Source organism: Ziziphus jujuba, chromosome 12 (assembly GCF_031755915.1).
Source record: "Ziziphus jujuba cultivar Dongzao chromosome 12, ASM3175591v1".
In the NCBI taxonomy this organism is placed as follows: Eukaryota; Viridiplantae; Streptophyta; class Magnoliopsida; order Rosales; family Rhamnaceae; genus Ziziphus; species Ziziphus jujuba.
Genome location: NC_083390.1, coordinates 12,655,722 through 12,671,222, shown reverse-complemented (window position 1 = coordinate 12,671,222; position 15,501 = coordinate 12,655,722). Strand labels below are relative to the sequence as shown.

The 15,501-nt window shown below is 32.6% G+C and overlaps 1 protein-coding gene across 1 annotated transcript; it reads right to left on the bottom strand.

The window, feature by feature from the left end:
• Window positions 1-1,683: 1,683 nt before the first annotated feature.
• Window positions 1,684-6,760, bottom strand: LOC107434338 (probable apyrase 6). Its single transcript, XM_016045796.4, has 8 exons — window positions 5,854-6,760; window positions 4,798-4,910; window positions 4,494-4,601; window positions 4,047-4,107; window positions 3,331-3,522; window positions 3,140-3,237; window positions 2,752-2,948; window positions 1,684-2,540 (listed from the first exon to the last, which is right to left on the bottom strand). Exons 1-8 carry the CDS (start codon window positions 6,443-6,445, stop codon window positions 2,264-2,266), a joined length of 1,638 nt encoding a protein of 545 aa, XP_015901282.2. The 5' UTR covers window positions 6,446-6,760; the 3' UTR covers window positions 1,684-2,263.
• Window positions 6,761-15,501: the final 8,741 nt, after the last annotated feature.

Sequence of the window (15,501 nt, the reverse complement as noted above, 5' to 3'; positions counted from 1 at the left end):
CAATCTCATGATGCAAGTATAAGAGGCTTATTACACCAAACTCAATGACAAATGAAAAAACAAAAATTTGGACCCAAAATAGAGCAACAGAATTAATTTTGTTAAAAAAATCATATAACAGTAACGGGACCATAAAGCATTATCATAAGACGAAATAAAATAAAATAATCAACCTCAATATTACATTTTGGCTATTTGATATATGGAAGACCCAAGCGGCAGATTGGACTTCTTCCTACCTACAGTCAAAATTCCCCTCAAGACTCCCTCTTAAAGCTAAACATTATTTTATGAAGTTGTTTGGCCTTCCTTCGACCTCTTCATAATGGAAAAGTTCTTAACAAGACTAGGAAAAAGCTAGCAGACCACCATTTTTGGCTAGGTTATGCAATTAAGTCTTGTCGTTCGTCCTTTTATGTATAATCAAACGAAACCGTTTCTTTTTGCTCTTATCCTTTGTTTATAACCGCAAGTTATACCTTTGACTTACGGTTTACTTTCTTATGAATTGTGATAATTTTACTGAGAGGCAATGTACTTGTTCCTGTTCTGTTATTGTTTTAGAATTGGTGTATCCTTTTCTTTTGCTATAGGAAAACATCTACTGTCCATTTTCAACCTCACACAACTGTAGTTAAAGTGGCTTAAGTGTCGGTTCTCTTTATATATACATACATATATATATATATACATATATAAAGGAATTTGCATATATATATATATATATATATATTGTTGAAGAAAATGTTGAATTTTCTTGATATATATATATATATATGTGTACCCAAATCACGATATATTGCTAGGTTTTTGATTAAGTTCAATTTCATATTCTATACCAAAATCATTTATTGGGTTTTGTTTGCTTTGGGGAGTGACCGCTCTTCCCTAACCACCCCTTTTCTCCCCCCAAAACACACACCAGAAAATTAAAAAAAAAAAAGAAAAAAAAATTATTATTATTATCATCATTTATTTTTTGGGATTTGAGTGAGACTATATACATAATTTTTTTTGCCATAGTTACTAACACCGTTATAGACGCAAGATGCAATGCGTATTGAATGACGTAGGAATTGCTTCACATAAGACCACTATTACATGGTGCTAGATCTTTCTGTCGTTGGTCAAACATTTGCATTTGACCAAATTCGTAGGAAGTTTCCTTTAGCCAATCCAAGGCACGTCTTCTTTTTATATTTTACCGTCCTTTTGTTCAACGATGATAATTTCTATCAGACTTCCAGCAGCACTTTAACATACAAATGAACCTCTTGTATTAAGTCTCTGATAACGACGAATTTCTCTCTCCTCCTTTAATATACCCCGATGTTAATGTTTGGCCCGTCTCTTTTCTTCTTTTCTCTCATTTATTTTTCCTCTAAAGAAGGAAATAAGAACTTATAATTGAAGGTGCCACTTTGTCCATCCACAACATCATACCAACAAGTTCATCATAGCTAGGGAACTATAAATTAGTGTACAAAGGTATAAGAGTACGTCATCCTCTACCTTTTCAACTTTTTTTGGCTTTACCCAATATAAAATAATAAAAATCAAGAAGTTTATTTACCAGTTAAATATGATGAACCTAACACCCTGTATAACAGAGAAAAACAAATCAAATGCCACAAATATATGCCTCTGCTCAAAACATAAAAAGCATACCATCTGCAAACAAGGTTAAAGTGAGAAACACTAATGGTTGAATGCCTCTAGAATCATAATAATTCGTAATAAACATGTAAATTACTGGTGTCTTCACACAATGACCAACGAATCAAAAAGCAAAACATCATCTCTCACCCACCCATTGTAACATAAACAAGCAAATCTGTTAAAGCTCATGGATGAAAGAGCTGTTTTCCACGTCAGGAATGTAGAGAAAGCACAAGTAATGCACATTATCATACATGGTACAGCATGGAGTCTCCCAAGAAAGCAGAGCTCTCCGAAACCGATCTGCCTCACATTTTATCCTAACCTTGCATATGGGCATGAGAAAGCATGTTGTATTGCAACACTCAGGTCTTGATCTCCCACTACGTACAAAATGGGAATCTAAATCTTCTATCCTAGCTCCCACTACATTTGGTGCTGAAATCACAAAATATAGAATGTCATCTCCAGTTCGTCATAATGACCGTGGGCTCTGATTCTATATTGAGGCTGCTCAGGTGTATTAGTGCAGTATAATAATTACACCAGTCTTCCATCCCAATCAGCAACAGACAATGATCATTATCTCCTTTTCAAGAATCTATCAATATCTATTAACACGGGTGACTATATACCGTCCTTTCTCCAGATCATAAATTGTCTTCAACTGTGGCTTCCTCCACTTTGATATAGACCATGCTGTAAACATTAGTATTATAAAGATGGCGATCAGCGAGAGAAGTGTAGGTGAGTCATCAGCAATAAATGTGGCAATCCAGTCAGGGTGGTGCTCCATGGCCAAGTTAGCTGTGCTTTGAAAGATAAATGCTCCCAAAGCCCAATCAAGGGGCATGTTTCCCACCTGATTAGCAACATTGATCCTGATCCAATAATTAAAATTAAAATTATTTGAAGTGATTACACTGGCACACATACACTCAAAATAAAAAATAATAATAAAAAGCAGCTGGAGTAAATGGATACAAAAATATGTTAGTCACATGTGCAGACAGATAGAAAGAGAGTACAACTCTAGAAACTGTAGGCAGTAAGATAATAAACCTAGTAAAAAGCCCACCAACTGTTCAATACCTTTCTTCGTCCAAAGCAATTCCAAAACTATCATGAAGTAGGGCCACAATATAGGCAGAAGAAAAGCAATAATGCAGTAAATCTTCCTCATGAAATGAGTGATATCTCTTCTTCAACTTTGACCAATCTTCTCCACAAAATTGTTGTCCAGCTACCATAAGATTAGAAAGTAATGCCTTTTGGTCCAAACCAAAGAACTAATCAAGTAACAAACAGACAAAAAAAAAAGAAAAAGAAAAAAAGGGCATTAGAAACATATAGCAATGCACCTATACATGTTGTGCATAGTCAAAAGAAGAAAATGGTTACACAATTAAGAACATCTAAAAGCAAGAAAACTGATTAAGGTTTTTGAAAATCTAACTATCAAAATAAATGAAACCAAAACCTTGGACGTATAGAAGAAATTTTCTGTAGCCAAAAATTTCCCTTGAAGCTTAGGCATGAAAGTTGATCCTATATAGCAGTTCTGAGAAGAACATTTCTCTGAATTTCAAATAGAAAAGAATTATAACAAATAGTTATGAGAAATTGTTCAGACATATTATTTAAAAACATGGTACAGAGAGAACTTCTAACCTTTTCCTTTCTGCAACATCATTAATGCAGCAGATCTGCACTCAGAGAAGTTCCCCTTCGGTAGAAGAGTGGAAAAAATTCCGTTCTTTTCATCTAAAGAACCTGGAGAGAGCTCCAATGACTGTTCACTATGTGAATACCCTTTAGGAGTGCAAGGATCTATAGTTACTCCAATCTGAAGATATCTGGCAGCTGCATTTAAGGAGAATGTTAACATTACAGAGATAACATCCTACTCTACAATGTGAGAAATAATGGGGCTGGTAGTGACCCACTGGGAACACCCTCGGAGACAGAAGTAATACTAATTTAACTGCCGAAAACTGTGGCATCATTTTTCAACCTTTACAAGACTGTTGAGTTACAAATATGAACCACTTGCATCCTAACTGTGAAAACAAGCAGAGCATGTGGTGCACATGCGCAAGAGGATAGTTTTCATTGATTCTCATTCTCTTAATCAATATAGATATACAGATGACAACTCATTAAAACACTAAATATTCATACCTAAATGGTTGAACACAATTATGCCATTCACTACTCTCTTCAAGAGCATCAAATCATACTGACATGTAAAAATAAGTCCCTTGACTATGATAAACATTCAAGGTTCTTCATTTTGATAATCCAAGTTCAAAACATACAAACAGAGGCAAAAGCTTTGTGCAGAAACAACAAAAATAAAAATGCATTCGGAAAGAAAAAACACATACACTTGGCCAGGTCGAAGTCTCTTGAAATAATTGCTTCCCTCACTGAGTTGTAAGCGGCATTCTGCAAAATCAAACTATCAAAAGCTCCTTCTTGAAAAATTAAAATGCCTTGCTCAAAACAGTACAAGTGATTTGCAATTAAATTTGTCTTCAATGAGGTGTTAAGGTTGCAAAATGCCATCATAAACAAATCAAATTGCTCAAAAGGAAATTTAAGTAAAGAAAATCACATACATCAAAAATTAAAAGGCACATGAATCTATAAAGATGTAAAAAAAAAAAATTCTGACCACTTGGATCACAACAAAGGAAATAAGGACAGTAAAGTGTTTGCCATAATTTAGGAGGTTCTGTACAACAGTCAAGAAATGTAAAAGTGTTTCTCAGGTAACAATAGCCACGTTAATTAATGCCAAATGTACATTATTACAAGAAAGGAACACACACCTGACCAAAGTGAAGAAAGCTGTGACTATAGAGATTATAAGTGATATTCCCAAATTTAATAGTACGAGAGAACTCAGGTGGTATTCGCTCACTTGAAACAAAGGTCACCTGAAATAAAAGCACACTAAACAAACTTAATGATGTAGCCCAAAATATGTCATGCTTCAAACTTTCAGCTTATATTATTTGCAATTATTTTCCACTTGATTCTTTGATCTTATTCATTCATGAAACATGATAATGTGGAAAAAAAGATTTCCACAATCTACATAATATTGTAAAAACAGAAAACATGGAACAAAACCTGAGCAGAAGCTCCACCAAGTTCAACAATCCCAGTTGTTTGTAAAGGATCACCTCCAAGAGTGCCAAGGGCATAGTTTGCAATAACCCAAGCATACATCCCTTCATCAGAGCCTAACATACCATACCACAACTTTCAGCACTATGCCTTTAGAAAAGTAACTCTGGAATTTAAAACCAAGTTATGAACAGTAAGATCGTAGGATAAAATCGGCAACAGAATTTGAAATGCCCCAAAAACCAAAAAAAAAAAAAGAAAGAAAGATTCTCTTCCATATAAGCTGAATATATAAGATGCCAAGAAGAGCATTGGTCTAAAGATCTTGCTTTACGAGCAGTCAGCCAGTCACCTAACTAATTAAAAAACCTAACTATGCATATTTATTTAGAATGAGTAATGTGGCTCTAATGAGGATATCCTCAATATATAAGTGGGTTCAATCATTTATAGCCCTTGGATTTGACGTGCCAAGGGTTCTAAATGATTGGGCCCCCTTATCCTTAACTTCTTAAGTATGTCCTCATTGGAGCCTTCTTGTTAGAAGGAGCTTTACACATATAAGGAGATACCAACCTTGGTCCCTGACAAACTGTAAACTTCTGAGTAAATGACATGTAAATAACATCTAATGTTTGTCCCAGTTCTAGTTAAAATCTACTGCTAACCAGTGACCATTGCAAAGTTTCGAAAATGGAAAAGCAATAGGCCAAGATATGGGCTATAGTCCTCCCTCTAACACCGGTATTTACTGGTCTTCTTCTATTAACTTCTACAAATAGTGGTGACACAAAAAAAAAAAAAAAAAAATCACCATTTGAACTAGAATGAATGTTACATTTCACCTCATCTTCTCTATTTTTGTCGACTTCCCTCTTAACAATTCCACAAAATTCTTCAATATACGACCCATATATGTCAACTTGTTCTATAAAATATTGCTAAAATTGAAAATGCAGTACTGGGGTATAATATCCATTAATGGTAAATGTAATAGTAAATTAGTAATAATTATTATTATAATTCTCACTAAAAACAACAGAAAATTGAACGCCATACCAGTAATGACCGATGCCCACTCGTTCCTGAACTTAAACCCAGAAGCATGAAGCACCAGCCTGCACGAATCCAAAATCCGATCTTGGACACCCGGCTCAAGCAATCGGAGCCCCGCTGTTGCCATAAGCCTAATCTCCGTATCCTTCCAGAATTCCTTGGGAACCCGACCCTTCCCAAACTCCAGGAGCTCCGCCAATGACCCGCCCGCAGCTTCCGGATCCGCCGCATAAGATGATAACCCCGGATTAACCCTCATAGAAGCCAACCCGTCCTTCCCGAAATCGAACACCGGGTTTCGATCCTCCACGACGTACCCGAACACGTGGATTCTGGTACCGGTGCTCCCTCCATCGATGACGATCCCATACCTTTTGTCCCCGAAATTGCTGGAATTTTTCCTCCCGAAAACAAAGAGAAAGCAAAGTAACAAAACCAATGCGACCGAAATTGACGCGTAAATTAGGAAGTTGGATTTGTTGCCATTCTTGGGGCTCCGAGAGAATCGATTGGCGGGTCGGATAGGGAGCTTTATAGGATCCATGTCGCTTGTAGATTTTGAATCGATCCGTGTGCGGGCATTCAACCTTCGCATTCAAAAAAAGGCTAAGAACTTGGCGTAGAGAAAGAGATTGAAATTCATGTGACTGAAACCGAAAAAGAATATAAAATAACAAAAACAATTAAAGAAATTGATAAAAATTAGTTTTTTTTTTAAAAAAAAAAAAAATGTTTTTGGGGGTAATTGTGGTGTAGATCGGAGACGGAGAGGGCAATCGTGAAACTCTCGCCCTCTCTATCTCTCTCTCGCTCTGGTTTTCTTTCCCCTTTTTTTCCTTGGCTTTTCTGATCGTTATTCGTATCGACGTCCAAAGCTTTTACTGCGCGTAAACAATGTCTAATTCGGTTCGGTTTAGATTTTGAGCCTTACGGGTTTGGTCAGATTTGAACCGGATCATCTGTAATTTATTTTGTTTCTTTCTTTTTCTTAGATTATTTATTTAAGAAAAAACCAAAAAAAACTACCTCGTTGTTTTTTTTTTTTTTTTTTTTTTTCAAAAAAGGGTCAATTTTAATTTTGATTTTAATTTACACCCTCTAATTTTAATTTTTTTAAATTGAAACTCACATATAAATTGAACTAAAATTATATTAAAATTATAGTTAATCCTTTGCAGTTTTTCTTTTTTTTTAAATTTTTTTTTTAAATAATTGTTTTTTTGGCCCCTACATTGTTTCCCCCAATTTAATAGTTTTAACAAAAATAATCTTGTTATCTATTGGCCTAAAGTAAAATCAAAAAATAAAATTAAGAGTCTTAATTTATAAAATTGAAATGAAGGCAAATTGAAGACACAACTAAAATTAAGGTATGCAATTGAAACTTCTAAAAGTACATTACTTTCAATTTGAAATTGAAGGAGGCTTATTTAATTGGAATTTTAAATAATTTTTATAGATTTTTATAAAATTAAAAAGTCCATATGGCTCCAATTCCAACTTTTAAAGTTTAAGATTTTGTTTTCTTCTTATTATAAACTTATAGACATTTTAATCAAAATAAATGAGTTTCATATATTTCAGCAAAGTTGGAAAGACTATAAAACTTGAAACATTATGGTTAAAATGGAATGAATTAACTATAACTGGAATGCGCTCAAATATAAAACATTCGTATAAGAAATTATAAACAAAATATTTTGTTTTTGTAAGACGATATGACTAAAAAAATATTTTAGTCTAAATAAATGTATTTAATGCATTTGAAAAGAGTAGAAAAATATATCCTAAAATATACAATACAAATTTTTATGAATTTTTTAAAAACCTATAAAAATAATAAAATATTAATTGAAACTTTTTAAAAGTCCATAAAAATATATATGTATTCAAAAACTAAATGTTTTTATAGATTTTATAATATGCTAGATTTTTGTAGACTTTTAGGTGAGAGGTTACTTTTAGGTGAGATGTATAAATACAAAACTTCATTTTCTCCCCCAACAATCCTAAAGATTTTTGTCACTCATCAAAGGAAAAAGAGAGGATATGTTTCACCACTTCGGGTAAATCAAAAACTTTTTTCTTGGATAATCTCTCTCTCATATATATGTATATATATATATATATATATATATTGTTATTTATTTATTTGTGTTCTTCTTTATCATGAATTACTTTTTGAATCTTTTATTTGTTTATACTTGTATATGTGTGTGTGGTGTAAAGAGACCGAATAAAACTCTAAAAAAGTATACTATATTCAATAGGATTTCAATATCATGCCGTAAAATTGCTTGTTTATTTATTATTGCATACAATTCTTTTTTCTTTTTTTTCTTTTTTTTTAAGAGCTAGGGTTCTTGCATAGGATGGAAATTGATAGAAATCAAATTAACTATACGGTTTTATTCACAAAATACTAGTAATAATAATAACAATAATAATAATAATAGGTTTTTGGATGATTGGTTTAAAAGGTATGGAGAGATTATCTTTCGATCTTCGTTGGATTTGGATCTACCTCTTGTGAAAAATCTAATGAACATGTTACATATATACTAGGCAAAATAAAGTAGCCAGCATCCATCCCTCTTTGAAAGCAAACCTTAATCTTCAATCCCTTTAGCCGTACATCCCCTAGCATCCACCATGGCTTATATTAATTGATTGGTTTCTACCTTTTGTTTGTCAACTTGCCTGTTTGTGTTTTGTCAATTTGTAAACAAATATATATATATATATATATTATATGGAACTCTCTATTTGTTTCTTAGTGTATATTTTTTTTAGGTCTGGAAGACTCTTTGCAGTTTGCACCTAATCAAAATCTTCAACCACTCATCGTTACTATTCGAATGTGGGGTGAAGAAGGACCTTTTTGTCATAATGTCAGTCTATTATTCTATTAAAATTTAATTTTTTTTTATAAATAATTAAATAAAAATAGTAACTATTCGGTCACTTTTCGTCTAGAGCATTTTAATGAAAATGATATTTTTGAGATATTGTCCATTCAAAATAAGAATTGGAGGTCCTAAAAAAATCCAAATTTAGTTTTGAAATTAAACTTATACATCATTTGGTTTTGGATCAGCTTCCAGATTATACTCTGCTTACTTACATAATGTTGTGTTTGTTGACCTTTTTTTCACAAAATTTCTTATTTGTACCTCCCACAATAAGGAATAGTGGCCAAATTTCATTGTTCCTATCCTCTTGAAGGAAAATAGTAGTAAGAACCTCTTTTTTTCCCAATAAGAGAATGTTGAATTAGTTTTCCATGTCGCTATGTAAGTCAGATAGCTAGCTAGGGATGGATAAAGCGGAATCTTCCTCAATAAGATCGATTTTATGTTTTGTGATGCTGAATCTGGATTTTAGGATTTTATATTTTAGCTTCCATGAGTTTTATAATTATGTAGCTTCCAACTTGCTAATTTTCTTTGTTTGTGTAGTTATTTTTGTTTTTTTTTCTTAACTTATGTTTTTTAGAAATATTTGTGATATTGTGCGTACAATATAGCAATATTATTAATGGGAGATTCAAATCAAGAAAATGACAAAGGAAAGGGAAACACTGTAAAAACAAATTAGTAAAGGGACAAAAAAGAGTAATGAGTTGCTAAAACTTATGGTTAATTCCGCCACTTGTGGGTAGCATGACAATAATATAAGCTCATTTAGTAAGAATATTGCACAAAGAAAGATATTTCCCATTTTAAATGCAAAATTTGGGTGTCAAGTGACTTATTCTCCATACCAAAGTTGTTTGAAATGGTTCAAACAAAGTTATAACAATTTCTGTGAGCTTTCTCATTATGTTTTTGGATTTGGATAGGATCCTGTGATAAAAAAATTCACTACTCCCGATTAAGTATGGAATAATTATCTCAAAGTAAGTGTTTTTGTTTTTAATTAAAAAAAAACAATATATAGTTTATTAGATAGAAGTAATTATTATATATGTTTTATATATTTACATTTATTATATAACTTTTTAGTCTTATTCTACCCATAAAAATTATCATACAAATACTTTCACAAACTATATAGTGATAAACAAGATTTTTTGTATGGTTTCCATCTCTTGGACACTATATTTCACCACAACACTTTCAACCCATGAGTTTAGAGGTTCTCACAATAACTTAAAATCGAAATAGAACTAAGTTTGAAGTCTAACTCATTAGAGACCAATAGTTCTGAATCAGATCTAGATAACTTGCTCAGATCATTAATAAGCTTAATGGAACTATCACTCATATTGTGCTTGAAGTTAACCTTAAGGAGGAGCAAGAGTGATCATCGATGGTATCTGTGAATGATTTATATTTTTAAATATTTTGGCCATATTAGTACAATATATAAATGGTTTGATTATTTTGTGTCTATATGGTTTGATTTAAATGATTATTCATGTAATGATACGAACTTAGGTCGACACACTCCTAAACCCGTAATATATTAGCCAGATCTCAATTAAGTTTAGATTTTAATGAAATGACCTCAACCCTAACCAACCTATAATTAGAAACTTTAGTATAATGAAGACGCCACAATAGGTGATGGATATCCTATTGATAAGTCAAAACTAAAACACTCACTCTGTAATAGTATTTTAGGTATTCAAAGATAACAAAGGGAAATTCAATCTCATAATTAATTTTTTGTAAAATATTCAAGTTGTTTCTCATTGAAAAACAACCCTTAAATAGGTTCAAGATATGAAACGAAAAAAAAAAAAAAAAAACCTAAAATGATAAGACAAAATTGGCCATGTAGATTAGGAAACAAGCTTGGTCGAATTTTCTCTCTCCATTTCTAAATTAATATTGATTAATTAATTTCTTTATTTTAAATTAGGAATTAATTAATTTACAATGAAAATAATAAAATAATAACTTTTCTAAGTTGGTTTGTCCAGCAAATAAATAAATAGAAACCAAATAAAAGATTAATTTCTTAAAACAAAAAGTCAAAATCAAATTAGCAAACTAGTTAACTAGTTTGACTATTAAGATATATTTAACCAATGTCTTGTTTGAGCTCTAAATTAGCTTCCATATGCCATGTAGGTGCCAAATATGATTAATAATAATTCCCACACATTGCCTCTTGATTGGAATAAGTCAAACTTGCTTGAACAAGAAGAAAAGTTAAAGTCAACGGCTAAACAACACATTTTCTACCAATTTTAGATGCTATCAGTACAAGCTGATTTTAGGTGCTTTTGATTCTTCCTTTTCTTGATTCCATAGCCTCTTAGTGATATCCATTGAATCCAAGAAGTGTTAGATCCATTCATGGCTACTCGGAGTCCATATTTGCACTAAAACAACTACCCTAGTCCGTAATGGCTTCTACCACTTGGATGCTCAAAACAGGCTTTGCATCTTTAGCTATTGATAAGCCCTTTTGAGAATTGGTTACTCCCTATATAAATGCATACAAGTTGTCCTTAAATCTCTTAGCTTGAGTTCTAGTGATTGGCCAAGTCTTCATTCGTATTGGGTTAGCACACTAGCAAGTTGTCGGCTGTACGGGTTCGGACAGATTCTCATCATTCCCCTCCTCTTGAAAAGGATTGTCCTCAAATCAAGATCATCACCTGCAGCAAAAGGAGATAAATCATCAACATCAAATATGGTACTAACATTGTGCTCACCTATTAAATCAAGTTTGTAGGCATTCTCGTTAATCTGCTCCAAAACTTGAAAAGGTCCATCCAGACGCAGCATAAGCTTTGACTTCCTTTGTTTTGGAAGCCTCTCCTTTCGTAAGTGCAACCAAACCAAATCTTCTAAGTCAAACACTATCATAACAAAATCTAGAAATACATGCTCATTAAGGAAAAATTACACTTTTTAAAGTTAGAAAATAATTTCTTCCAAATTTTCAAATTTCCACAAAGTAAAGCTCTCAACAAAGCATATAAAGTTCTATACAACAAAAGTATTTTTAAATAAGCATCTTTATAATTCATGACTAACAATGGTTTCTTACTTAAGATGGCTTTATTAACATCACCAAAACTAAGATAAAATTTTTTATTTTTCCTCTCATTTCTTTCTTTTCCTTTATCACTCATGGCTTCAATGGGTTTTACATCACTCTCGGCTTTTACACCAAATTCCTCACTCTCGGGTTTATTATAATTTTTTCAGTCAACCTGGGTTTTAGAGGACTTACCTTGGACAGAAAGCTCACATTTTCCCTCTTGAATGGATGGTGAAACCGTTGGTGCCATACTAGCCTTCTCTTTAAGTCTCTTTGCTTCCCTCCTTTGTTGCATTTGTACCTGGTCTCTAAAAACTTCCTTCGGGGTCAATGGCTCTAGTTTAACCTTCTTGCTTTTAAACTTAAAAACAATGGAGTTTTCTCTCCCATAATGTATGGCATCTTTATCAAATTGCCATGGCTTCCCCAACAATATATGACCAGTATGCATAAGCGCAACATCACACAACACAACATCCACATATTTATCTATGCTGAATTGTACTTTGGCTTGTTTATTTACTTTCATCTCTTCACTATCATTAAGTTACTATAATCTATAGGGTTTTGGATGTTTAATAATTATTATACCTAATTTATCAACTACCATACTACTAATTACATTTGCACAACATCCACTATCTATAATCATACTACATATGTTATCTTGAATTTCATATTGGGTGTGGAAGATGTTCTCTTTTTGAACTTGATCCTCATCTTTGTATACAGTAAGGACCCTCCTTGCAACTAAACTCAAATAAGCCCTTAAAGGTTGGATTTTTTTGGATTCCTCTTTCTCATCCTCTCCAAGTTCTTCATCATCCAATTCGACCTCTCCCCCACTCTCCTCATTTTCGAATTCTAGTTTACCATTACCTTTCAGCACCATGATTCTTCTATTCGGGCATTGATTGGCAAAGTGTCATCATCCCTGGCACTTAAAACAAACATTTTCTCTAGATCTAGAAGGTTTAGGATAAGATTTACCTTCAATTTTATGGGCTTGGACAGATTCGGGTCTAGTCACTCTCTTTGGCTGATTTGAACTTTCTTCTCCAACTTTTGGTCTTGACTTGTTTTCATAGATATGATTGTTTCTCCAGCCACTTGGATTTGATCTTCCACTGTTGGAAACACCTCCAAACTGTGAGCTTACACCCCTCCTCTTGAATTGATGCTCAAGCTTAATAGCCACATGCAACATCTTCTCCAATTCCACATATTATTGCAATTCTAGTTGATTGGCTATTTCACAATTCAAACCACCTAAAAACCTTGCCATGGTTGCTTCTCTATCTTCATTCATACTTAACCTCATCATAAGCATTTCCATCTACTTGTAATAATCCTCCAAGGACTTATTTCCTTGAGATAAAGATTGCAGTCTTTGATACAACAACCTATGATAGTGTGATGGTACAAATCACTTCCTTATGGCTCCCTTCATTTGTCGCCATATAGTAATCAAGTCATCACCTACTCTCCTTCGGGTGTTTTTCTCACTAGACCACCATTGGAATGTATAATGGCCAAATTCCATTGCTGCCAATTTCACCTTCTTTCCCTCCGAATAGTTGTGGCAATCGAAGATCATCTCCATATGCTCTTTCCATTCCAAGTAAGCCTCTAGATCACTTTTCCCCATGAAAGGTAGTATGTTTACCTAGATATTCCCAAGATCATCATCTTTATTCCTTGCTGGTCTCCTACGGATTGGCGTTCCTTGAGGTTAAAAAATTTTATCATATCCCTCATCCAAGTCATCTCCAAAGTTGCCTTCCTTGAATTCTTCTCAAAATTGCCCTCGACCTCGGCCTCCATGAGCATCAAACCTTGTATTCAGCATTCTTTGGGATGTTTCTAGTCTGTCCATCCTTTGATTTATATGGTCAAATTGAGCATTCATCCGCTGTAATTGCTCCAAGACAGCTTTCATGTCCGTTTGCTCACCACTCCCCGTAGCTTGGGAATCACCTTGGAATCCTATAAATTCTTCTTCATTAATTCTTAATGGTGGATCTCCCATTCTCAATCTTGAATCTGCCATGTTAGTATGAATAACACAGAAATTAAATAGAACCTCACTGAAAATCACGCTCTTACATGTTTCACTCAATCAAGGTCTCGACACTCATGTTTTCACACTAGTTTCGGCTTTTACTCTCTTTTAAGCTCACATGCTCTTGCCTTTTTCTACTCAAAGAATTATCTCAAAGTTCTAATTAAAACACCCACAAAACAACAATTAGATCATAAGTATGTTTTAACTAAACTTATCAACAAAACAGTAGCAAAAAGTAAACAATACTGAGTGAATTTTTTAAACACCTAATTCTCGGCTTTTCTAAACAAAAAATAAGGCAATTTAGCAAAGAGAATTTTGGAATAAATAAGAACTGGACCAGATGGTAAGAAATTAAGAATTCAAGAATAAAAATTTAGGAAAAGAAATTTAAACATGAATAGGAATCAATTTGGACAAAAATACGGAATAGTTATTGGTTGTTGTCCTTTGTAATTCAAGTTTTTGTATCAAATCCTTTAACTAATTTTAGTCCAATATTTTTAGCATCCAAAATTCAAATATCCAGCGGCAAAAATAAATCTCCAGCAACTCCAAATATTGAATAAATAGTCAACAATTCAGTAGTTCAAAGAAATTTCCAGCAAACACCAAGTTCAACAAACCTATTTTTTTTTTTTTTTTTTTACTCACAGAATGTAAAATAACTCCAGTAATAAAGATCAACAGCAAAAATAGCAATTCCACACCAAAAATCCACCAAACCCATGACCACCAACAACAAGATACAAATTTGTAATTTTTTTTTTTTTTGTAAATTGATATATGTTGTTGCAAACACACTTCTTCTTCTTTTTTTTTTTTTTTTTAAATATATGAATGCAAATATTTAAGATCAAAATAGTAAAGAAAAAACAACAATAAACTAAATTAACAAGAACAATGATAAAAAAAAAAAGAAAACAACCAACAAACTAGGAAACAAAAATACAATAAAATAAGGAAATCCTAATTTAACTAGGATTGATTTTTTTTTTTTTTTAAGATGCTGAATGTGCATGAGGTGGATGCTACCTTAACCTAATGCTAAAATTGTAGATTAACATAAAAACAAATAAAGCAAATAAAGATAGAGCAAACCTGAGCAAAATTTTGGCCTTGTTACTAAATGATACGAACCTAGGTTGACACATGCCTAAACTCGTATTATATTAGCCTGGATTTCAATTAAGTTCAGATTTTAATGGAATGACCTCAACCCCTAACCAACCTATGATTAGAAACCTTGGTATAATGAAGACACTACAATAGGTGATGAATATCCTATTCATAATTCAAAACTAAAACACTCATTCTCTAATGATGTTTTAGGTGTTCAAAGAGAATAAAGAGAAATTCAATCTCACAATTAATTTTCTATAAAATATTTAAGCTGCCTCCTCATTGAAAAATAACCTTTAAATAAGTTCAAGTAGATTAGGAAACAAGCTTGGCCGAATTTTTTCTCTCCGAAACTAAACTAATTTTGATTAATTAATTCATTCATTTTGAATTAGAAATTAATTAATTTACAGTGAAAATAATAAAATAATAACTTTTCTAAGTTAATTTTTCTAGAAAATAAA